At 34.1% G+C, this 25,975-nt stretch overlaps 2 protein-coding genes across 4 annotated transcripts; one reads left to right on the top strand and one right to left on the bottom strand.

The window, feature by feature from the left end:
• Positions 1-271: 271 nt before the first annotated feature.
• On the bottom strand, positions 272-7,829 carry LOC142615776 (putative casein kinase II subunit beta-4). Of its 3 annotated transcripts, XM_075788606.1 has the most exons (6): positions 7,178-7,816; positions 4,328-4,546; positions 3,240-3,349; positions 2,996-3,161; positions 1,549-1,687; positions 272-743 (listed from the first exon to the last, which is right to left on the bottom strand). In XM_075788606.1, exons 1-5 carry the CDS (start codon positions 7,467-7,469, stop codon positions 1,557-1,559), a joined length of 918 nt encoding a protein of 305 aa, XP_075644721.1. In that variant the 5' UTR covers positions 7,470-7,816; the 3' UTR covers positions 272-743; positions 1,549-1,556. The 3 variants fall into 3 exon arrangements, with proteins under 3 accessions (XP_075644721.1, XP_075644720.1, XP_075644719.1); XM_075788605.1 differs by lacking the exon at positions 272-743 and having other exon boundaries at positions 1,219-1,687; positions 7,178-7,829; XM_075788604.1 differs by lacking the exon at positions 272-743 and having other exon boundaries at positions 1,277-1,687; positions 2,999-3,161; positions 7,178-7,791.
• Positions 7,830-16,064: 8,235 nt separating this feature from the next.
• LOC142615174 (cytochrome P450 714C2-like) lies at positions 16,065-20,729 on the top strand. Its single transcript, XM_075787874.1, has 5 exons — positions 16,065-17,233; positions 17,776-18,002; positions 18,570-18,811; positions 19,116-19,485; positions 20,096-20,729. Exons 1-5 carry the CDS (start codon positions 16,915-16,917, stop codon positions 20,519-20,521), a joined length of 1,584 nt encoding a protein of 527 aa, XP_075643989.1. The 5' UTR covers positions 16,065-16,914; the 3' UTR covers positions 20,522-20,729.
• The last annotated feature ends 5,246 nt before the right edge of the window (positions 20,730-25,975 follow it).

The raw sequence follows: 25,975 nt of genomic DNA, 5'->3' as shown, positions 1-25,975 counted from the left end.
AAATAGTCAGCAATTTGTCGAGTCTAAATCTTCTGTCCTACTTTTCCTGCTCTACTCTATACTCCACCAATAAAAACTTGCCACGTGTTCACCTAATTAATTAAATACTACCATTATTGACTCATTAATGCTACCGTTATTAATTAATAGTAGTATTTAATTAATTAGGTGAACACGTGGCAAGTTTTTATTGGTGGAGTATAGAGTGGAGCAGGAAAAGTGAGACAGAAAATTTGGACTCGCAATTTGTCAGCTCTAGGAACATTAAAACTTAAGAAAAGAGATTATGTAGCTAAGTTCATAGTTTATCACTTTTGCAAACAAGTTTAAAAATGTGATAGCTCTTGTTCCTGTGCGTGAAAGAAGACAATACATCATTGACAAATTGCAGGTGGGGAAATAGAAAGAGAAACTCAGCATGTTGGCACAATCTAGATAAAACTTCTCCAGCTAAGATGAATTAAAAAGGAAAGACATGGTTTCCTTGCCTAATACCATGTAGAGGAGTGAAGAAGTCTAATAGCCCACCATTTATGAGAATTGAGAAGAGGTGAAGATGCTGGACAACCAAATTGATCCAAAACTCTAAAAAGCCGTAGTATCGAAGGACATGAATGCTAAAAGGCCATTCCAGACTATCATAAGTCTTCTCCATCTTATGCTTTAAGCCCACTCAACAATTCATCATCCATAGTATACATTATTTCGTTGGGCAAGAATGATGTTATCTTGAATATTCCTACCTGAAATAAAAGCAACCTACCACTTAGAGATTAATTTGGGAAACAGAGGTTTCAGCCTATTAGGTAGGAGTTTAGAAATTGCTTTGTAGATCAGATTAAATAGGCTAAGGGGCCTAAACTAGTTAACATAAGAAGCAAGACAAGAGATTGTATACATTGACATTAGATTAGAGAAGTGATACATGTTTGAACATGATTAAAATCTTAATAAATTGTAAAGGGTGCAAAGGCAAGTACACAAATTCATTAAACAATATTTCCTCTCCCCCAATTTGAGGGAATAAAATAATGATTTGAGAAAGGTACTCTAAATACTCTGAAATCCTTTTTCCTCACTTAAAAATATATTCCCACATACCTGATTTTCACTGAAATCAATGGCATCGGACAGCATTACATGATTTACATCTACAGACACCGAAAGCACCAAAAAACAAAAGGAATTTAATTCCTTCCTAGAATCCTCGAGTGCTAGTTTTGATATTAATTAATGCATACTCAACCACGAAATAGTGATAGATAACTCAAGCAAAGGAAACTACAAAACACTTGACATATCCTCAAACCTAGAAAAAGAGAGAAGCTTACAATCGCTCTGTTAAATTCATGAATAAAATAAAAATATACGTTCTGCTATGCTAATAGGCAAATTTTCACTTTAAACATTTTCATTGTGAATCAATTGTTGTACTCTTGCATTTCATCTCGCTTGTTAGAGCCATTCATATAACAACATAGCATGAGATAATATGAGAACCATCACAAATGAACAGTGGGACAATTCAACACAAATAGTAACTTGCACCTCTGATGTCATGGCCTGTGCATCTTGAAGCCAAAAACTCTTGGAACATAGTTTTGAGACGCCTTTTGTGGCTTTAGGTGTCCATACGTCATTAAAAATAAGTGGGGAAACGTGGTTCCAAAATATGCTCCATCAATATCTTCATAAAGTCAAGGAAATTTTGTCAAAAAGATAACTTGCAAAAATTGGAACATCTCATACATTCAACCATAGTTACTCAATACACATCAACAGTCTTCAGCACAATGATAAAAACCAAGTACTTTTTAATGGAATCACAATCACCCATTATCAGTCAACAATTCATATGGAAGCTCCAAGTGCACTACACAAAATGTCCAATACTATATCTCTAACCACCAATCATATATAGCTTAAGATTATTGGCACAAAAACTTAATTAATTTCGATTTTAGTCAATGATTAGTTTTTGCAATTATACTGAGGTGATTCAGATTTCATGTATACAGATCTGGGCTTAGGGATCGCAAATGGTAAGCCTACTCTGAATCAACTTAAGCTAAAACATAAGTAGACTAAGAGCTTCTTCACTAGCCTAAAAAGACATATAGCTTAACTTGGAACTCCAGGTTTTAGGCTAATCAGCAAGGTAAGTAGCAAAGAATCAAATGTCAGTTAGAATGGCTTTAGCACCAGTAGAGCCAGCAGCAGTATGGCAACATCCAGAGCAGCAAATGAGCTGATATGATTGCCCTGTCAGGCTTGGCTTGTTTTGATGCCTGCCTAGGCTCACTCATTTGTTAACACAAGTAAAGCTCAAAGGAATTGTCCAAACTCATTTAATAAAAAAGCCAAGCCACAGATCCCCCAATTCCATCTTTTAAGCTAACAAGCCCCGATAAATTACATCAGAGCCCCTCCTTTCTATGCATGTTCTCCCTGTTGGTCAAGAATTCCAAGGTTGTCTCCTGGACCCCAGAAGATATATGCGCATCAAGTAAATTTAAACTAAAGATTCACTGGTGAATAATTATAAAATGTTACTAATGATCCTTAGGACATAAATATAAAATCTATTTTTAGGCACTAGATCAGCTTAACCACATGTTACATAGCAATAAAATGACAATGATGATAAGAACAAGAAATCACATGATATATGGCTTAATTTGTACTTCTATGTGTAACATACCAACCATTATATTTGAATTCAGGAGGTCACATGTCTAAACCATAAGAATTATTTATTATCTTGAAATATACAATTTCATCCAGATGGAAACACCATAGCTCACTTTGCAGGAAGGTCAAAGTAAAAATTCCTCTTTCACGCTTAAGTTATATAATAACAACATATTAATTGATTGGGATATACCACATTTAGAATAAGAAAAATCTATCAATGAGAATTCAATGTTCAGGCAGATGCAGGCAAAATGCAAACAAAGTTTCAAAACAAGTAAAAACTAGTGCAATAAAAGGATACTGCCTTGGTACTTAGATCGTGGGTAATAGATATCTTCGCATTTGGGGCAGTAGATTTTTACGGTGCTTGAGCGAGGAATGTCTGATTGGCCAACAGGGAGGCAGGGTTGTCCACAGCAGTAAACTCTGGGGCATCTTCCAAAATCATAGTTTTTGTACTTCTCTAACTGTAGGAGATTTAACTATGTTTTACTCAACCAGAAACATATGAAACAACTAAAGTATAAATTGGCTCAGAAATTTACCATTGCGGCCATTCCCTTGCTGGTGAGTATGTACCGAACATGTATCAGACCATACAGCATCTCTGCTGCTGATTCGACCAATTCATTCTGCTCTTCAGTAAATATGTCACCTGCTCAAAACCATACCCATACCATTAAATAAGGCTAAATGACAAGATCCTTCACAAAAACACACACACACACTTAGCAGCAGATATTAGGTCAGAATTTTACCACAACAATAAAAGATATTTTTAAAATTAGTCATAGGTGTCATTTGAATCTGTTGAAATGGATATTAGGTAATAAAATGTAGATGCAGAGGACAACTCATTGATATGCAAGTTTCACTCAGAACCACCCACATTAACGCTTGGATGTACTTTACTAAGTACTTTTTTAAATAAAGACATGGTTTGAGACGGAAGAGATTATGATCTCAGTTTCTTACATGCTGTAGGCAATAGATCTTACCAAATTCTGACTTCCAAAACTCTAAATGACAAAATAGTTGAGATTGATAACTCCTAATCACAATAAAACAAAAATAAAGTTTGTCGATATGCTAAAATCTTTTTATTCATTACATCTAGAATCAGACCAAAATATTATAGTAGTTTGCTAAACACCTTTTAAGCCTAGCAATCATAAATCAGAGAAATCCTTTTTGAATGACAAAACATGCAGAGTTAAAGTTAATCAGATTTGAGGAATTTTTTTTTCAAAACCATGAAACAATGCTTAGTATAATTAATGCAAATTCCAAAGAACACCATGACATATTAATAAAAACAAAAATTATATAAAATTTAGATCATTTACTTCATTCTTGTAGAGGTCACAAGAATAAGATGAATGATCAAGAGTACATATTTGAGATTCTCGTTTATAAGCACCAAGGACAAACCCTTGCTTCCTTACCACCCTCAAAGGGACGATGGGCAACTTATCTATGTTGACAAAAGCTACAAGTATGAGGAGATAAAAACTTATTTGCTTGAAAATGGTTAGGAATTCAAGAATGGAGAATTATCAAATTATTGTTGGCAAAAAGAGATAGTTTCAAAATGCATAAACCTAAATACGATTTAGAACAGGACAGTTCTTACCATGAGAGGAGTCAACATCCAAAATCAGATCAAGTGCATAATCATAATAAGGAACTTGACTGCTCAAGCCGCAAAGATTGAAATCATCTTGAATGTATTCATCATCAACTTCACAGAAAAATTCATTTCCTCGCAAATTGCAAAACCATGAAATCCACGATGTATCATCTCCATCAGAACCGCTAACATCTGATTCTTCACTGTCTGTTTCAGATTCCTCTGAAATTAATGCAAACAAGGTCATCATCAGCAAAAAAGGTGAAAATACCTATTAAAATTTTCAATCAGACAACTAAAATAGGTAAAATACTTTATGTTCCTCAACATGACATAATGTTTTTTTTACTCTCAAAATGCAATTAAAAAGAATCCAACTAACCACCCCACCCCCCCCCCCCCCAAAAAAGGGGGGGGGGGGGGGGAAGGGGGTATAATACATTTGTTAGCTACCAGGGAACATCTAATTATTTTCACTCTTATTACAGGTTAGATCTAAGCAGAAGTACATGGGAAAAAACCCTTAAAAATCCATACCCAAACATGAGAATCAAGGACACTTGAGCTTCATACTATATACTAAAACATCAGGATGATACTATATTACGTGAATTATGATCAAGCGACAATATAAAGCAATTCTATTTGTCAAACAAAGGCCAAAAGGTAGGATAAGGAACCTTTTTTAATTAGGAAGTTATACATGCAGCCAATGTGAATTGAACCCAAGACCTCACCCTCAACCTTGCACTTAGAAGGGGAGGAGGTAGGACGTGGAATATCATCCCACTTGTTTGACAAATAGGATGGAAGACCATCCTCCTTAGTACAAAATGTATCTACAAGGGGCAGTGCTAATGCTAGGTGACTCCCTTTACATTTAGTAGATTACTCATGCATTTGGTCACTGGTGAGTCTTGATTCCACGAACTAACTTTTCACCTTGCTTTTAAATGCCATATAACCCTTTGTTATGATAACTATTCTTAACAATGATACATCCATCTTCCGCTTGATCAGTCCAATCTGGTTCAACACTCCAGCAAGGTGTGGACACTGGCTCGACTTGCACCCCTCGTCGACGTCTACACCCATCTGGCCTCTATCTTCAATAATGGCAATTGAAAGGGAAAGAATTGAAAGATTAGGGCTGATGGGCTCACTGACGTCTACAACCACCTATCCTCTCTATTGTTTGTTTTTATTTTCATTTCAGTGTTTTGAAGACCGTTTTGCTTGCTTATTGAAACAATGAAGAGGAAGAAGAGAAAATGACTATCTGAGCCTTGTTGGAATCTTGCTGTGTTCTAGATTTTTTGAATCTTGATTTTGTTTGGTTGTTAAGAAAAATGTAGAAAGTGTGGGTGAGCAAATTTATGTTTGATCTAATGTCAGGTTATTGAGAAAATTTTAAATTAAGTACAGTTATTGTAAGAGAAAATTTTCTTGTACTTTTGTGTTGACCAGAAAATTTCCGAGAGTATTTATTTGGGGAAAATTGGAATTCAAACTAATGACCAGCCCAATGCCAACTGCCCACATGAAATTCAGGTCCGAACAGTTTTGTCCAACCATCAGATGGAAGCAGGTAAATGAGTTCTCCACCCAAAGGGATCAGGTCGAGTTGCATTTTGGCACCAAACCCAGATCAACCTATGTGCACCCCTCCATAAACAGTTATAATTGCATGAGACTCAATAGTTTCCTACTACACCTCATTACATGCTTTGTTAACAGCCTGAAACTTCCTTCACTTATAAGTTCTAATGTACTATTAGCATGCATCACAGAATCCATATCCAAATTACAACATATTGAAATTGTGATACATCACTAAAAAATATTCATACATAAACTCACAGATTATATATAGAGAGAGATATCATAATGGACTAATTCAATGCTGACACATTTCTTTTTGATAAATAATGTAAGAATATTATTAATAATAGAAAGATTGCCAAACCGAGTACATTGGGGATGTACTATGGGCGCACAATGCTGACACATTTCAAAAAAATAATCTCAAAAACTTAACATATTTACGGGAGCACCAAGAAAATAACAAAGCATGAATGAGAAAATTTACATTATACGGAAAAACAAATAAAATCCTCCACCCAATTCGAGCTCAAGCATGTCACATTATTCTATCACTAAAATTCCACTAGTTATAATCGGGGATAAAAACTGAAACTTTCCTAAATTAAGATCTTATTTACACTAAATTTGCTTCTGAACTAACCATTATTCACACTAACATAATCATAAACACTAAACTTTTTTAAACAAACACCTACTTCAAAGCACATTTTTTATTAACCCAAACCCAATAGAAAGTTTAAAAAGCATGAATGAGAAAGTTTACATTATATGGAAAAACAACTGTAATCCTCAACCCAATTCCTGCTCAGGCGCTTAAGACACATGCTATTACATGCCACCGTATTCTATCACTAAAATTCCACTAACGATAATCTGGGGATAAAAACTAAAACTTCCATAAATTAAGATCTCATTTACACTAAATTTGCTTCTAAACAAACCATAATTCACACTAACATAATCATAAACACTAAACTTTAAACAAATACCTACTTCAAAGTTCAAACCACTTTATAGTTTATTCAGCAAACTCAGATCCTACAATTCACAAATTTTCTTCATCAATCACCTTTAAGTCCTAAAACACAATACCCCACTAGCCCACTACAAGCAATTTACTTCAGAACTCAGACAACCCATAATTAGAAACAAAAACAACAAATTGAAACCACCAAAAACTCAATAAACCCAGATCAAAAAACACACACACACAGAGTTCAAAAATTTTATATAGATAAAAATACATACCATCGGAGCACTTGTTCTTCGAAAGCGAAGCGGAACGAGAATCGCGATGATCGAGCTGCTGATGCTGCTGAGATTTACCGGTGGAAGTGGAAGGCGCAGAGATTCTCTCCTTGTCCTTACTACTACTATTGATTCCGCCGCCGACTCTCGAAGTGGACGGCGACGATTTCTCGAGGTGCTTATCGAGCGCGTCGTTGATGATTCGCTTTCGATCCAACGGTCCTCCTCCTCCGCTCGCTACCATTTCCGATCTCGACGATCCTCCACCTCCACCTACTCGATCTCTGTACATAATTTACAATTTATACAACAACAACAACAACAAAAATTTCCCTCTCCCAAAAAAATCCAAGCTTTTTGAAAAATTGTTGAAGCAGAAGCAGAAACCCTAGATTTTCTTCTTCATGCTCCGAGTTTGTACATTTGGGGGTTGAAAATTGAACCCTCGAATTTGTGGTGGTAGGGTTTTTGGGATCGGACGGCGACGTTTTGGAGAGAGAGAGAGAGAGAGAGAGATAAAGGGTTGAAGAGTATGTACTTACAGATAAAGCTAGGGTTTGGAATTTGTGTGTGAGAGAGAGAGAGAGAGAATTGGGAGAGAGGGACACCGAGATGAGCTCCTTCTTTGTTTTCCCCTGTGACCTCTTTTGTCTCCCTTTGTTTTGTTGTCCTTTACCTTGTGCTGATTTTTTTTTTTCTTTCTTTCTTACAAGTTTTTACTTTTTAACCAACAAAAAAATCTTCATTTATTTAAAAAAATTTACAAAAAAAAAAAATCATTATTTTTTTATATAATAATTTGATAATTGAGGGGGTTGTAAAGTTTTTTATACGATATAAAAATTCTACTCTAAAGTCTAATTTAATCTAAAAGACTGTGAATATCTAATTTGAAATTTGAAAATACTTGAGAAATTAACCAATTGAATTACAATTAACTTAAAAATAATATATATATATATATATATATATATATTAGTTTATAAAGTGATTTTATTAAAAAGAGGGAAGTCAGACCTAAAAAGAACCGAAAATAACAATGGAAGAACTAATCTGTCATTATTTTTACAAAAGACTCACAGAAAAATGGAAGGGATGAAGGATGAGTTGTAATTCCCAAGTTAAAGAAAAAGAAACTCAAACAAGCCATACACAACAAGCAAGTATAATATAATAATGTCTACTTGGGTTGGACCACACAAAGAATACATCATTTATATTTTTGATCCTATGTGATGCAATTTTACTCCACAACATGCCCCACATGAATATAATTCTAGAAAGTCAAATGAATGGGTCTTGAGTTAAGTTCACTTAAAAGCCTAATATTTCCAATTTTTTATTAATTCACAAATATTAGTCTTTTTACCCAAACTTTTCATGCTTTTCGGATCACAATCCTTTTCACTTCATGAAATGGGCTCATGGCTTATATCTTTCTACATCACAAAATGGTTTCATGGCTCATCTTTTTACTTCATATAATGGGCTTATAGTGTGCTTTATTTTTTCATCATGAATTGAGCTCATGACTTCTATTATCTCTATATCATGAATTTGACTTATGGCCTACATTTCTTCACTTCTTGTAATAGACTTAAGATCTACATCTTGCAACTTCTCGAATTGGACTCATGGTGGTTCGCATTATTGCCACCATCAAGCAATAAGCACATGGTCCAAATCTTTCTTACTCATAGGTTGAGCCATTAAGGTACCAATTCTCACAACTCATATAAATTTTCTCACTTTTTAATAATGAGATTCTCTAACAAAATCACATATTTACACAAAATAGTGTGGGTTGAAAATTATCCAATTACGAGTCAATTAAGCTACTTGGGTTACCAAATTACAAAGACAGTCAAGATTCAAGACTACACTTATTTTCTTGAATTCCCAAACTTGTATGGGCACAACATCACATTTGGTCCCAAAAGACAAACCAACTCACTAAAAAAAAAATGCCGAGTGGACATTAGTAAGTCACTAGGGGCTCAAAGAAGAAGAGAAATCTAGCCCATTTCTCCTCTAAAAGACAGCAAAATTATTTGGTCAAGGACCACACAAAGAGAAGAAGATCAATTACACTTTCCACTTAAAAATCTCAGCTCATGGATACACATCCCTTTCGACTACCACACTATTAGTGTTATTATCACCTACTTTTGGAACCAGGAGGATTACAAGCTTCAGGTACTAAGCCAAATGTATTGAAGAAGTCATGGCTAAAACTCAAGAAACTTTTAATGAAGTTGCAATTTCTCAAATGCCTACAACTTTGTCAAGTCTTAAGGCCATGGTTCAAGCGCAGGGTTTTCACGGGAAAGCTTGGGAACCTATGATTTGGAAGGCCAAATTTTGTATTCAAACTACTCCAATAGTCCTCTAAATTTATATTGTAGATGGAGCTTGACATTGATTTGGGCTCTTGAAAAGAGGCCTAGACACCCAATCACTCATTTTGGTCTTTAGTAACAATGGGCCTTCCTCCTCTCCCTTGCAAAATTAGAAATTAATGCTTCATTCGAGACTAAAACACACAGGCCTACCAGTGTCCAAGCCTATTGCCTAAGTTGGAGAGAACCACTCGCACACTAGGTTTTTTTTTTTTGCGCTCAAACTTGGTCCATTGACCTATATAAATGTATCAAAAGGAACACAAGAACTATAAAATACCAAAATAATGCTTGTACATGTTTGAAGTGCTTTCCAGTGTAGTAAAAGCTTAGGTCAAAATATTAGCTTATTTTTCTGTTTATCCATTGTTTTTCAAATCTCTCTCTCTCTCTCTCTCTCTCTCTCTCTCTCTCTCTCTCTCTTTACAAGTTTTTTTTTTTTTCAAATCTCTCTCTCTTTACAAGTTTAATTTTAAATAAAATTAAACATAGATTTTTTTTCCTTAAAACTTTGCAAATTACTTATAACAATTGTGTTTGTGAGTTATTTCTTTACCTTTCGATTGTGGGTCATGAAAAAAGAAGAACAAGAGTAGTACAATTGATTATAAGAGTATTCACATCAGTACTTGTATAATAAAAAAAAAGTACCACATTTTAGCCAATTAAAATCAAAATTCACCCACATCAGTCTATGCAAAATGATGTAACAATACATGATTGTTACAATAACAATATAAATTTACATTGACATTATTAATTCTTTCTTTACATATAACAAGAATAAATAAAGAATGTTGATGATGGTTGTTGTGTGTGAAGAAATATATACAATTAAAAAAAAAAAAAAAAGATATGTGTATAAGCTGATGTAAATGCTCCAAGGATGAGATCATTAGTATGAACTCCCTCCTCATTTACTATCTTTCTTCTCAACAAAAAAAAAAAAAATCCCTTCTCCTTTATCTAATGAGAAATTGGATTGGCTATCACTTTCAACTCCATCATAATTACCATATTTATTATTTACTAATCATAACATACTTGTGAAAATAGTTGTGCCCCTAAAATTTATTGTTATCCAAAACTCACTTAGAAAAAACATTAAAGGTTCATTTGGTTAGATGGGTGGAAAAGTAGAATGATAGAAAATTGGGGTAGGATGGAAAAGTGAGAGGATAGAGAAGATTTTAATTTCTCTCATTTTTGTTTGATTGGGAGTGGAAAAGTGGGAGGATGGAAAAAGTGATTTGTATAAATTTATTCATATACTTGTTAAAAAATGATGGTCAATTAAAACAAAAAAGTGACAAAAAAAATCACCCGATTTATTAAAAAATAAAAATCATATCCCAAAAAAAAATCATGTCCAGTTAAAAAAAGAAAAAAGAAGGCAACGTGCCCAAGAAAACACAAAAAAAAAATAAATAATAAAGAAAGGAACTGGACTAATTTTTCGTCCAATAAGCAGCCTCATTTTCTCCCTTCAGTTTTCTCTCCATTTTAAGGATAAAACTTTTTTTTTTTTTTTGTTGAGAAATAAGGAGAAAACTTTTTAGTTGGCCCGGGAATAAAACATCTAGGCCCCACCATTTTTTTTTTCTCCTCACCCAACCAAACACATTCCAAAAAAAAATTTCTTTCCATTATTTCTCCAAAATTTTCTATTCACCTTATTTCACCTTCAAACAAACACATCCTTAGGTCAAACTTGCTCAAAGCTGATGAAAATCATCGAGTAGCTCAGGTTTGATGTAGAAGTATGGAAAATGTTGTTTTGGGATGATTTTGACCAACTTTGACTGTTGGACAATCTAGGTTGACTAGGGACATTTTGGTCAATTTGACTTAAAATGGTACTTTGATTGCTCCGATACCCGAATGGATTGTGCCACGTCAACCTAGATGTTTCTGCGGCCCCATGGAAGAAAGTTAATATTTTTGAAATTTTCAAGATCCGGCTCGCAAATCGAGAGCGGACAAAATACGGTATCTACAATCATGATAATCAAAACGTATAATATAGGGGAAATTGTACTTTACCCACCTGTGGTTTAGCTTGTTTTAACAATGCCCACCCGTGGTTTAAAAGTTATCACTTAACCCACCTGAAGTGGCTCCGTTAGACCCCCGTTACCCACCTCTACCATTTCCGTTAAAAAAACCCATTTACTATATAAGTCAAAATTATAACCTAAATAAAACCCTAAAAGGAAGAACGAGCTCTCTCCCTCTCTCTACCTTAGAATCCTAAAAATCCCCAAACCCATAATACCTTTCTCTCTTCACTTAGATTGCCAAAGTGAAATATGAACACTTGCAAGCAAGGAGGTGTATTGAAGTTTGGGTTTTCCTCTCCTATAAATTTTCTCACCAACCAAACAAGAGTAAATTCCTAATTTTATCAACCTGTGTTCACCACGCCAAAAAAAAAAAAAAAAGATTGTAGGCAGAGAGAGAATTGCAAGTAAGCAAGTCTCAGGTCTTGGTGTCAAAGCACGCAAATATCAGGGCCATGAAGCAAAGGTGCTTTATACTCGACCAAAAGATCACGTCTCAGAATTTCATGATATCGGCCCTCAAGTCCCAAATTGAATGCCTCGATGCGAAATACTGTTCAAAATCGCAAGATTTGAGGTGAGTCAATTTAATTTTAGCCCAGTCTCCTTCACACTCTCCATCAAAGTCGCCAACACAAGCACCTGCTCCTAAAGCTTCAACGCCGTCGCCTATAGTTAGAAAGACTCCAGTGCCTGCTCCATCTCCGGCAGTGGTGAACTCTCCACCATCTCCTCCTCCAGCTTCTTCTAAGGCTCCAGTGAGTCCTCCATCTTCGATTAGTACTCCACTTGCTAAAGCTCTTGGACCGGCTCAGAGTGCCGCCATTTTGAACAGAGTTGGGTTCACTGCTGGATTTGTGGCTGTAGTAGTATTCGCTGCCGTTTTGGTGTTTCAGAAATTACAAGTGTTCGTTCAATGTTTTTTTGGGTTTAGGTGTTTTATCATGGTATTGACTATACCCATTAATATAATTCATCAAAAAAAAAAACTATTAATATAATTTCTTCTTTATTCTTTTAATTCCGCAATTGGTGTTAAATATTGTGAAATTTTTATTTTTGAAAGTCTAAGGAAACCAACTTTATGGGTTTGAATTGCGATTACAAAAAAATCAATTGGTGCTTGAGTTCAATAAAATATAACACACAAAAGGATCATGTTGCTTTATATATGAGGTTGCTTGCAAGTGTTTAGATGTTACTTTGGCAATCTAAGTGAAGAGAGAAAGGGATTATGAGTTTGGAGATTTTTAGGGATTCTAAGGCAGAGAGAGGGAGAGAGCTCGTTCTTCTTGTTAGGGTTTTATTTGGGTTCTAATTTTGGCTTATATAGTAAAGGGGATTTTCTAACGAAAAGGGTAAATGTGGGTAACGGAGGTCTAACAGAGGCCACCTCAGGTGGGTTAAGTGATAACTTTTAAACCACGGGTGGGTACTGTTAAAACGGGTCAAATCACAGGTAGGTAAAGTGTAATTTCCCCTATAATATAATTACAACTGATATTACTCAAATAGTTGATAGTAATCTCTACCTAAACTTGTATTTTCTTATTCTTAAGTAAATATATCAAAATGGACCAAAAGGACTAAAGTGAACCGAAATGGACTAGAAGGACTGAAGAGGCAAAATTGAACCGATAGACCGAAGTGGACTAAAGTAGATTTGTTTTTTTTACAAAATGGACTAAAGTGGACTAAATGGACCAAAGTTGGTTTTCCCCTTTCTTTTCCTTTTTTGTTTTTGGCTTAAACTTGGTCCTTTAACCTATGTAAGGGTATCAAACTCAAAAGGAACACAAGAAGTCAAGGACTATAAAATACCAAAATCATGCTTATAAATGTTTGAAGTGCTTTCCATGATTGTAAAAATAGTTTTGGCTCAAAATATAAGCTTATTTTCATTGGTTGTATATCAATTATTTTTTAAATCTTTTTTTTTCCCATTCTATACAAGTTTATTTTTAAATAAAATTGTTGGGGATAATATTCTTACCCCTTAAGTGAACTGTCTACTACTGTACAATAGACTTATTTGACATGTCCACCAAGTCAGCCTTCTATTGACATTCACAAAAGCTAGTCGTCCACCTCCATGGAAAACTAGGCAATGCCAAAGCAGCCACTCCAATTCGATAACTTCACCTTATTAGAGTCGTCTAATCCCATAAATGGCCAAGTGCCACATACTGAAGTCCAAGTCACCAGCACCACCTAGAGTAAGTTGTCCAACTCCATGGATGACCAAGGTGCATTACATTTGAAAAAAAAAGGAAACTCTCTCAAACCACCTTGTCCAACAAATGTAAGCTATTCTAGAGAAGTCTCTTCCAAAGGAGACCTATAGGGATGACCCTTTTACTATATGACTAAGAATCTTCTAGTGAGTAGCCTCCTCGTCTAACATTGATAAAAGTGTCCAATAGGTGTCTTAAGCCACTTGACACATATCACTTGTCTGACCCTCCAGACAATAACAACTCCGATGAGAGCATACTCATATGAACCCATTTGACATACACTAGCAATGCTAGTCATCAAACGTAAGATCCTACTCGTCTAACCTCGAGAACAAACACCCTTGGGCATCACACCCAAGGTCTTCCTACCAATCCTCAATCTCCAATTATGGGCATTGATAGGAAATGATTCTACATCAAGGCTAGAAGAGATCGACTTGAACCCCTTGTTTGACGTAACATCACTCATTTAGGGAGACCGTTCATCTATCTAGGAGGACGACTCGTCAAGGGATGTCTCGGTCATCCAAAAGTTTGGAACAACTTTACATCTACGCAAACCAAACCACACATGCACTTTAATATGGAATAAAATGACAAGCCCATCTAGAGGGTTTTCCATCTCATGTTGCTTATTTCCACTATAAGATCGTAATTAACCATCTATATGGCATTATGGTCGTCCACATAGAGGACTCGTCCACATAAATGGTCATTCTACACTTAGACAAATTTAATCATACTTAGATGTCACAAATATAATTTACTCCACAAATCCACTATCTCAGAACCTGGGAGTAACCTCCATATAATTCGCTCCCACTAACTCTACTAAGCAAATACACCTCCCATGAAGATAGTGGCACAAATAAGGAGGCCCACTATATGAAGGCCAAATTGCATTCAATTAAATACATGAGAAAAAAAACCCCCAAAACTACTACCATTTGAGTTTTATTGGATTCATATGAGTCTCTAACTTAAGCATCAGAGAAACTTAGGCCAGTACCCCACTGATGCACTTCGATAGCTTTTTTTCCTTCTTGTAGGTCTTCTAGCATTTCTGGATGGAAAAGTAGCTTACTGATTTTTCATGCATCATAAAAAATAAAAAAAATAAACAATAAAAATAAGTTCATATGATCATTCATACTCTTAACACTTAGATTAATTTTTTGAATTCCTTTGTATCTTCACAAATTAATAACTTTTTTTACCTTTCAATTGCGGGTAATGGAAAAAGAAGAAGAGTAATATAATATGTTTTAAGGATGAGATTACTATTTACTAGTATGAACTCCCTTCTTTTTTATTATCTTCTCTCAAAAAAAAAAAAAAACTCTCTCCTTTATTTAATGAGAAATTGCATTGGCTATCTCTCTTAATTCTATCATAATTACCAATTTTATTATATACTAATTACAACATATAATACTTGTGAAAATAGTTGCGTCGCTAAAACAGTAAAACTTATTGTTTGTTTTTTGTTTTAGCTAAACAGTAAAACTTATTGTTATTCAAAACTCACTTGAAAAAGATAATAAGGGCATCTCCAGCAGTTTCTCCAAATTTTTGTACTGTTTAGAGAATGAACAGTTACTTTTACATTTTAATTACCCACTTTTTCAAATACACTTTCCAATAGATTCTCTATCACATTCTCTATCTCATTTAAATACTATTTCTTCATTCATTCTTTATTCTTTTTTATAATAATTTATTCTTCTTATATTCATTCCCAACAATTATATTTTTCAATAAATAGTGTTATATTCATAACATTTTTCGCAATACTTTCACAACAAAATTTATGTGAAAAGTTGTTACTAGTTCCAATTTGAACTCACCGTTGAAATTATTTTTTTACTTGCCAATATTAACTAATAACAATCTGCTACTTAAAATTTATTATGAAAATATTGTGATAGTATTTTTCAATTAAGATTTTTATTTTTATTTTTTATATTATTTTTCTTTCTTCCCTTTCGTCCTCATCCATGCGCTTCTTCTTTCTTTCTTTTTTTTTTCTTTTTTTTTTCTCTTGGTTTTTTCTCCACCATACACGTATCCCACACCTTTCCTCTATCTACCTTCTTTTTCTTTTTCTAGTTCATTTCGGATCATTTCTTCAGTTCTCTGTCTCTCTTTTTCTCTAGCTATCTCTTTTTTTTTTTTTTTTTTTAATTTCTACTTGATTCTAGAACTCTCTCCCTCTATCTCACACAAACAAATTCTCTCTCATACACGCATAGATCACCGGCAGAGAGTGGAGATCGGCGTTCTACAAGCTTGTTTGTTTGTTTGTTTTTTTTTTTTTTGGTTTGATTAGTTTTATTTTATTGTTTAGATTTCATTAGGCTTATGAGAAAGATTGTTTTTGTTTTTCAAATCTTTTGATTGGGTTTTGTGATTTTGTTTTGATTGTGGTATATTACCGTTGAGATAGAGAGTGAAGAACGAAAGAGAAAAGAAACAAGGGAGAAAGAATATTTTTTTATTCAGCTAGGTATTTTTTTAAGATAAAATAATAGTTTGGAGTTGCTACGGTGCTTCTCTGTATCTAGAGAAGCACTGTAGCAACTTCAAAAAAAATTTGAAAAAGTTTTGTGTTTAGAGAAGCTGTTGGAAGGTGAACAGTAATATTTTTTGGACTAAAAATAAAGATAGAGCATCTGTTGAAGATGCTCTAAGGGACAAAGTACAGACAAAATAGTTGGTGCACTTATCAATCAATCACCATTATCATAACAAAAAACGGGACCATATAGCCTGCAATATCATTATATCAAGGTATAATTTATAGTTTTATACTAATATATTATATGTCTTAATTAGCCCAATTCGGCTGGCCAAATGACTCAAATCAATTAAAAATCCAACGCAATATAAAATTACTACTCTCTCTCTTGGAAGATGCTAAAGGTCAGAAGAAAAATATAAAATGTGGCAGGCTAATATACATCACTTGAATGAAAACAGTACACAGAGAATCTTAAGGGTCCTAGTTTTGATCGAAGTCTAGTGAGAAAAGAAGCAGAAACATGGAAGCAAACCCAGTTCTAATGGCGAAGATCACTGTATCAGTTGTTATAGGAGGGTTTATAGTGTTGTTAATGCGACTCTATAACCTTTTGGTTTTGAAACCAAAACTTCTCAGAGCCAACCTTCAAAGGCAAGGTATAAGGGGACCTTCTCCTTCTTTCTTCTTCGGGAACATCCCTGAAATGAAGAGAATTCAACTCCAAGTTCATGCAACACCAAAAACTACTGCTAGAAAGGAGTATGATCACCCTGATGCTATTGCTCATGACTGGCCTTCCACTCTCTTCCCACATTTGGAGCAGTGGAGAAATGAATATGGTACTTCACTTGCCATTTGCTCTATCTCTCTCTCTCTCTCTCTCTCTCTCTCTAACATTTAGGGTGTTGAAAATGAAAATAAGTAGAAAATAGCAGTAGGCATAAAGGGTATAGCTCAGAAATTAGAAAACTTTTGTTGTCAGAATATTTCAATTGTAATTAGAGTATTAAACGGTTCTTTTTTTTTGTTGCTTTATTATCTTTCTCTAGTGAAAGCATTATTCAGAAAAAAAATTAGTACTTTTCCATTAGGTGAACTTGGACACGGATCGGGAATGGGAATTATAGCAGATTTCATTTGAATGATGAATGCACATTTTTACTTACTTGAAACAAGTTGAAAGAAACAATGGCATGTTTTGTCTTAGCAAATACTTAATTTCCTCTGTTTTGTAATCTTTAGCAATTAGTCCAAGACATGCCTAGAATGTAAACAAAAGGACCTCTTAAAGATCATATGATCAAATATGCATATCAACACTAAATCAGAATCTTAAAATTTTATTTTTCAACCTTGCTCACCTAATCTATATTGGTGGCAGGACCAATATTCTTATATTCATCTGGAAACATACAGCTATTATGCATAACAGATCCAGAGATGGTGAAGGAAATCAGCCTTTGCACTTCTTTGAGCCTTGGAAAACCTTCTTACCTATCCAAAGATCGTGGGCCACTTCTGGGCCAAGGCATTCTGTCGTCAAATGGCGCAATTTGGGCCCATCAAAGGAAGATTATTGCTCCTGAATTGTACATTGATAAGGTTAAGGTAAATCTCAAAGGTTTACATAAATTTCAAAAAGAGTACTTGGACAATAGATCTTAATATTATGCATAAGACTTAATTGGCGAAAATGTTCAACATGACAATTGAAGAAAGACTTTAACAAGGGCATATAATAATGATCTCTATTAGTTACCAAAATTTCCTAAATTTCCTATGAAGACTAGAATAATGCCTAAACAAATTAAAACCCTCACTTATTATATGCAATGTAATCCTTTACAAAGACATAATCTGAAACCATTCTTTTATTACTTTTTCTTTTGTTTTTAACTAACCTGAAACCATTTTTGTCATTTTTTTTGGGATAGTCCAGTTTTGACAATATTGATATGTCATTTTACATGAACAAAACTCAGCAACAATCCCAAAGCACAATATGTCCCGATTGTTTGAGTGAAGATTGCATTATACTGTTGTTACTTCAATGCCTCATCATATTAAGCTTTAGATTAATTAGTCACTATTATACCATTATCTAATAAATCTCTATAGACTAAGGCTTGGTTTTTGTTGTTGTAAACCTTTATACTGATGTGCTTCTTTCTGAAGGGCATGGTAAACCTAATGGTGGACTCAACAACCTCAATGCTAAGAAGTTGGGAGAGTAGAATTGAAAATGAGGGAGGGATTGCAGACATTAAAATCAATGAGGATTTGAGAAGCCTATCGGCGGATATAATATCAAGAGCCTGTTTTGGAAGCAACTATTCCCAAGGGGAAGAAATATTCTTAAAACTCAATACTCTTCAAGGAATCATGTCCAAGGGAAATGTTGGAGTTCCTGGTTATAGGTATGGTAACATTTTGAATCCATTGATCTTAATAACAAAGACTAGAAGACTATAACATTGACAAATTTTGGTTTGTTGTTTGTGAACATCTTTAATTGACTAGTGTTCTTATAGCCTAATGATAATTGTCTTTCTTATAAAAGAGTAGGATTTAGATTCAACACTGGCCTTCTCTGGGTTGAGGATTTATGGGATAAGAGAACTAGGGGTATCTCTATTCTTTTATAAATGAGGGAAAAAAAGAACATTGCTAGGGATGATTATTCCTAAATATTTCAAAATTGATGATATGCATATTTTATAGATTCTTGCCGAGCAAAAACAATAGAGCTATGTGGAATCTTGAAGAAGAGATCAACTCAATGATATTAAAGGTGGTAAAGCAGCGCACTGAAGCATCATATGAGAAGGATCTTTTACAAATGGTTCTTGAGGGTGCCAAAAGTTATAATGACTATTATGGCCCATCAACAGATAGTTCTCGCGACAAGTTCATTGTGGATAATTGCAAAAATATATACTTTGCTGGCCATGAGACCACTGCCATCACAGCCACATGGAGCTTGATGTTACTGGCTGCACATCCTGAATGGCAAGCTCGTGCTCGTGCTGAGGTGCTCGAAATATGTGGGGATAGTCCACCAGATGCCAACATGCTCCGAAACATGAAAACAGTATGTATTTTTCTTTAAAATTTATAATTTTAGTTACTGTATAATAGTACTATTAGTTTTGGCTATTTCTTTATTAGATTTTATCAAATTTTTATCCAAGAAAACACTCCCACTATATATGGATGCATGTTAGTTCAGAATATCCCAGCAAAAAGAGAGAAAAAGAATGCATGTAGCAAGCAATGTTATTTATGGTGCTTGTGTGCCTATAGTATGTATTTGGAAGGATGTTTCTGCACATATGTTGTTGTCCTATGCACTTATATTTTCAAAGTTTCCTTAGAATTGAAGGTGGTGCCTGGAAAAACGTTCAAGAATGAATTTTCATACCCCATTGAGCTATCATCGGAAAAGTGACTTCTAGTGGCTAGTGACACGATTGAATATTCTTCCTCTAATTATGCCTTTTGAGGTTCAAAACAAATTTTTTTTTCCATTTTATTTCACACATAAAGAACATAACACATCAGTTACCAAATATTACAAGGAGAGATTAACATCACTGCTACACAAATTTTGAAATCATGTACTCAACATTGAGATATTAATACACGAGAGTTGACACACCCATACATTGACATAGTTTCACTAACCTTGTATTTGGTGGCAGTTGACAATGGTGATCCAAGAGACATTGCGTCTTTACCCACCTGCGGCTTTTGTGATCAGAGCGGCCCTGGAAGACATTACATTCAAAGACATTATGATCTCAAAAGGTATGAACATTCAGATTCCAGTCCCAATATTACAACAGCAGTGTGATTTGTGGGGATCTGATGCACACAAATTCAATCCCGAAAGATTTGCTCATGGGATTGTTGGGGCTTGCAAGACTCCACAGGCTTATATGCCATTTGGAGTAGGGCCTCATGTCTGTGCTGGCCAGCACTTTGCCATGACAGAACTGAAGGTTATTTTAACTCTTATTCTATCCAAGTTTTGCTTCTCACTATCGCCGGGATACGTACACTCCCCTGCATTTAGGTTGGTTATTGTACCTGAACATGGAGTTACTCTCCTTGTGAGGACAGCTTGACATTTTCTAGCTTTGAAAATAGAAGAAAATAAAAAAAATGAGAGAGGTTGTGGACTATTTGTACCATCTTTATGTATTACAAAAAGAAATTAAGGGCAGGGCACCTTTGGAGAACTTGTAATAGTTCCTTCAGTTTTTACATTGTTTCTTTCTGATTATAAAGATTTGAAGCAATGATGTACATTGCCATTGAAGTAAATGACCCCAGTTCCTCCATTGGATCTAACGTTTTTAATGACCTCTAAAGATTAAAATCAAGGCTGGAGTGCTTCAAACACCAAAAGAATTAGTTTTGATATTTCGATAGATAGTTATAATAAAGGGAGGGGTTTTTAAAACATTGATTCTCCTGGTAAGCGAATGGACTATGTCATTGAGTTATATGACTTTTGATACTCCAAACAAATAGAATTAAAAATTCACTGTCTAAAATTGTTCAACAACCTGATTATACTGGATTTCCACATTGCCATGTAGAAACCGGGTCAAATTCTCCACTTACATTCAGAAAAAAAGAATTCAATCTGTCAATACTAGGTTAAGGTATAACCGTGTTTGAAGACCTGAATGTAGCAGGAATAGGAGTAGTGGTTCGCAATTCTCATGGAGAAATAAAGGCAGTCTTATCCGAGATTGTTCCCATGCCATCTTCAGTGGTAGTTCTTGAAGCTCTCGCAGCAAGAAGAGCAGTCCACTTTGTTCAGGAGCTGGATTTGTACAGTTCGATCTTCAAGGGTGGTTCAGAAATTTCCATCACTGCTATATACGAAAATTCCGTCACTTTGTTCAGCTAGTTCTCTTCAGAACTATTATTTCTCTTATACATTTTAGCAAGGCAACGCGTTGGCTCATTTTTTAGTAAAATGAGTGAGATTTTAACAAACATGGAAGAGAGGTGAATGTATTAAAGAAACTTACAGCAGTTCATATTCAAAATGGCCTAAGATTTTCTATTTCTATTTTAGTTTGAATGGAGTCCATTCCTCCTAATATTTTTAAGGTTTTTGTAGATAACTATTTAGCTATCCAATAATATGCCCACCGTGGTTGCTTCTAAAAAAAAGGTTGAAGGTATAACCTTGTAAACCCGTCTAAGTCTAGAAATTCGATCCATTTATTGGATTTAATTCAACTAGTATCATTTAAAAAAAAAAACTAATATCAATTTTTTTTTATATGAAACAAGAAGCATAGCATCCATAATTGACTACTATTTTGAGTATATATTTTCCTCAAAATCCAGCACCAGAAGTACCCCAAAATAAATATTAAGAAACAACAACTCAGCAAGTCCCACTAATATATCATCAATATGTTCCTTATTATAATGCCTTATATCAAGATACCAAATTTTTTGAAGAAGTCATGGCTAAAATTAGGGGTGCCCATTTGGGTTAGCGTGTCAGGTTTATGTCAACTAAATGCCTCAACCTGAACTCTACTCATTTAATAATTGTGTCATGATTCTTTAATCCTAATTCGACTTGTTAATAAAGTGGGTTGACACTTGACATGATCCGACCCACTTGATATGCTTAATAAACGAGTTGTGTTGGGTTGATAGAAATGTGACACAGCCCATTTCAACTCACTTAATATTACATATAACATCCATATAGATATAAGCTCTTTACATATCGAAAGCAATGCATACACTTCAAGTCTTCAACCCACATTCAAAATAACATAGTTCAACAAAAATATAACATCCATCTAGAAAACAAGTTATTTACACTTCAAAAGAAGGAGTCTTTTGGCTAAATATTGTAAAAAATGAAGTTTTTTGTTGTTATAGTCACTGTTCAAAGTTATTTGGCAAAATGAGGAAAGAGAATGAATTTCGGCAACAGCGTTGCCGAAATTGCATAAAAAAGTATGAGAGAGAAATAAATTTGCAGGTGATGGCAGGATTTGAATTTCGGTAATCCCATTACCGAAATTCCTGCTGCCCAAACCATTACCCGAGTGAGTGCCCAAATAAAAACAATTGTGGCAATGCCATTGACGAAAATGGAAAAAAAAAAAAAAAAAAAACCAATTGAGGTGCCATTGCCGAAAATGAGAGAAAAGAAAGAAAGAAAAAAAAAAAAAAAAAACCAATTGAAGTGCCATTGCCGAAAATGGGAGAAAAGTAAAAAAAAAAAAAAAAGTCAATTGTGGCAATGGCATTGCCGAAAATGGGGGAAAATATTTAAAAAAAAAATCAATTGTGGCAATGGCATTGCCGAAAATGGGGAAAAAAGTATAAAAAAAAAAAAAAACTATTGTGGCAATGGCATTGCCGAAAATGAGTGAGAAAAAAAAATTGTGGCAACCAAGTGGCCGAAAATGGAGGGAAAAAAATGCTTCGTCCACAATATTTTTCACAACAAATTACAAGTGGTTAGTTATTATTGGTTTAAATTTAAACTTAATACTAAGATAACTTTTGTGCCCCAATAATAACAATCAGTAACAACCTGCCAGTTAGGATTTGTTGTAAAAATATTGTGAAAATATTGTAGACGTATCATTTCTCAAAAAAATCGTGGTGCCGAAATAGAAGGAAAAAAAAAGTGGCAAATTGTTTTTTTTTTCCCCTCTATTTCGGCAATGCAATTGCCACAAAACAATTTGCCACTTTTTTTTTTTTTTTTTTTCTATTTTGACACTATGATTTTTTTTAGAAATGATACATCCACAACATTTTTACAACAAATCCTAACTGGCAGGTTGTTACTAATTGTTATTATTGGGGCACAAAAGTTATCTTAGTATTAAGTTTAAACCAATAACAACTAACCACTTGTAATTTGTTGTGAAAAATGTTGTGGACGAAGCATTTTTTTTTCCCTCCATTTTCGGCGACTTGGTTGCCACAATTTTTTTTTCTCACCCATTTTCGGCAATGCCATTGCCACAATAGATTTTTTTTTTTTTTAATACTTTTTTTCCCCCATTTTCGGCAATGCCATTGCCACAATTGATTTTTTTTTTTAAATATTTTCCCCCATTTTCGGCAATGCCATTGCCACAATTGACTCTTTTTTTTTTTTTTTTTTGACTTTTCTCCCATTTTCGGCAATGGCACTTCAATTGGTTTTTTCTTTTTTTCTTTTTTTCTTTTCTCTCATTTTCGGCAATGGCACCTCAATTGGTTTTTTTTTTTTTTCCCATTTTCGTCAATGGCATTGCCACAATTGTTTTTATTTGGGCACTCACTCGGGTAATGGTTTGGGCAGCAGGAATTTCGGTAATGGGATTACCGAAATTCAAATCCTGCCATCACCTGCAAATTTATTTATCTCTCATACTTTTTTTTATGCAATTTCGGCAACGCTGTTGCCGAAATTTATTCTCTTTCCTCATTTTGCCAAATAACTTTGAACAGTGACTATAACAACAAAAAACTTCATTTTTTACAATATTTAGCCAAAAGACTCTCAAAAGAAGTGCATACATTTAAACTCAAATTCAATATAACATAGTTCAACAAAAATATAACATCCACGGAATCAAATGCTAAGTATTAATATTGAAAGAGATGGTGCAAATAGTAGGCTAATCATGACTAGGGTTTATAAAGTTTTAATTTACAATTATATCACCTGTAAGTTTTGTAATTACTCATTTTTTTTTAAGTTTAAAATATAGATTGGATATAAAAGGTATTTAAAAATTTAAAATAAAATGAATATTTATTTGTTATACGAGTTAGATGGGTTGTGTTAAATGGGTCATTTTTGGGTTGACACAAATAAATTAGCATATCAAACGTGTCTATTACAAATCATGTGGGTTAACCTGCTTACAACATGTTTCTTATCGTGTTGCTTTTGAGTCGACTCGTTTATGATCCAAATCCATTAAGGCCTAACCCTAACCCGCAAAAACTGTGTCGTATTCGTGAGTTGGGTTAAATATTGACACCCAAGCTAAAACTCACGAAATTTTTAATGAAGCTGCAATTTCTCACATGCCTACAATTTTGTCAAGTCTTAAGGCCATGGTTCAAGCCTAGAGTTTTCATGGGAAAGCTTGGGAACCTGTGATTTGGAAGGCCAAAACTTGTATTCAAACAACTCCAATAGTACTTAAAATTGCAAATGGAGCTTGACATTGATTTGGGCTCTTGAAAATAGGCCTAGACACTTAATCACTCATTTTGGTCTTTAGTAACAATGGGCCTTCCTCCTCTCCCCTGTAAAAAGTAAAATTAGAATTTAATGCTTCATTCGAGACTAAAACACATGGGCCTATGAGTGTCAAAGCCCATTGCCTAAGTTGGAGAAAACCACTCCCGCACTTGGTTTTTCATTTTTTTTTTTTTTTTTTCAAACTTGGTCCTTTGACCTATATAAAGGTATCAAAAGTAGCACAAGAACTATAATAAAAATACCAAAATCATGCTTATACATGTTTGAAGTGCTTTCTGAGGTAGTAAAAACAGTTTTAGCTCAAAATATTAGCTTATTTGTTTGTTTATCCCCTTTTTTTTCCATCTCTCTCTCTCTCCCTCTCTCTAAAAATAATTTCATCTAATCATTCATACTCTTTGTAACACTGAGATTAATTTTTTGATTTCCTTCATATCTTTGCAAATTAATAACAATCGTGTTTGATTTCTTTCTTTACCTTTTAATTGTGGGTCATGGAAAAAGAAGAAGAAGAGTAGTGCAATTGATTATAAGGATGTGATCACTGGTATGAACTTCCTTCTCCTTTACTATCTTCCTTCTAAAAAAATAAAACGTTCTCTTTTATCTAATGAGAAATTGTATTGGCTATCTCTTTGAACGCCATCATATTTACCATTTTTGTTATGCACTAATCACAATAAATAATACTTGTGAAAATAGTTGTGTTCCTAAACTTATTGTTATCCAAAACTCACTTGGAAAAAAAAGGGATAAGAGCACTAGCATCAAGTGTGCTAAATGCTAATTGTTTAGCATTTAACACACTAAACATAAAAAAACCTCCCATATCAAATATTCTAAATCACTAAGTATCTGTTTGGATTCGGCGTTTGTTGCGTTTTGCGTTTGCGTTTTATTTTTTTTTCTTTTCTGCTGTAGCATGCGTCAGGGGGACAAATTTCACTGTTCATGAATAATAGCCGTATATATTTGACTTTTCAGCCCCTTTTTACCATACCCCTGGGTCCCGTACACTGTTTAAGGGAGTCATAAACTTCACTTTTCAGCAACTTTTTTATTAAAAATGAGTCCCACAGTACTATTAACACATTTAAAAATTATTTTGCAATAATATTTTTAATTTTCAGCAATAAGTTCTATCCAAATAAATCTAAACGTTGTTTTCAAAAAGAAAAAAAAAATCTAAATGTTAAAAAATTTAGTATTGATAAATAGTACAATTCTAATAATAGAAACAAAATTGTAAAACTTTTGAATGGTTTTAAATTTTACTTCTCTCCCTCTCTCTCTCCCTGTTTGCTTCTCTCTTAGACTC

The sequence above is a fragment of the Castanea sativa genome, chromosome 11 (assembly GCF_040712315.1).
Source record: "Castanea sativa cultivar Marrone di Chiusa Pesio chromosome 11, ASM4071231v1".
Classification (NCBI taxonomy): Eukaryota; Viridiplantae; Streptophyta; class Magnoliopsida; order Fagales; family Fagaceae; genus Castanea; species Castanea sativa.
The sequence above is the reverse complement of the archived record's forward strand: the minus strand, read 5'-3'. Positions and strand labels throughout refer to the sequence as shown.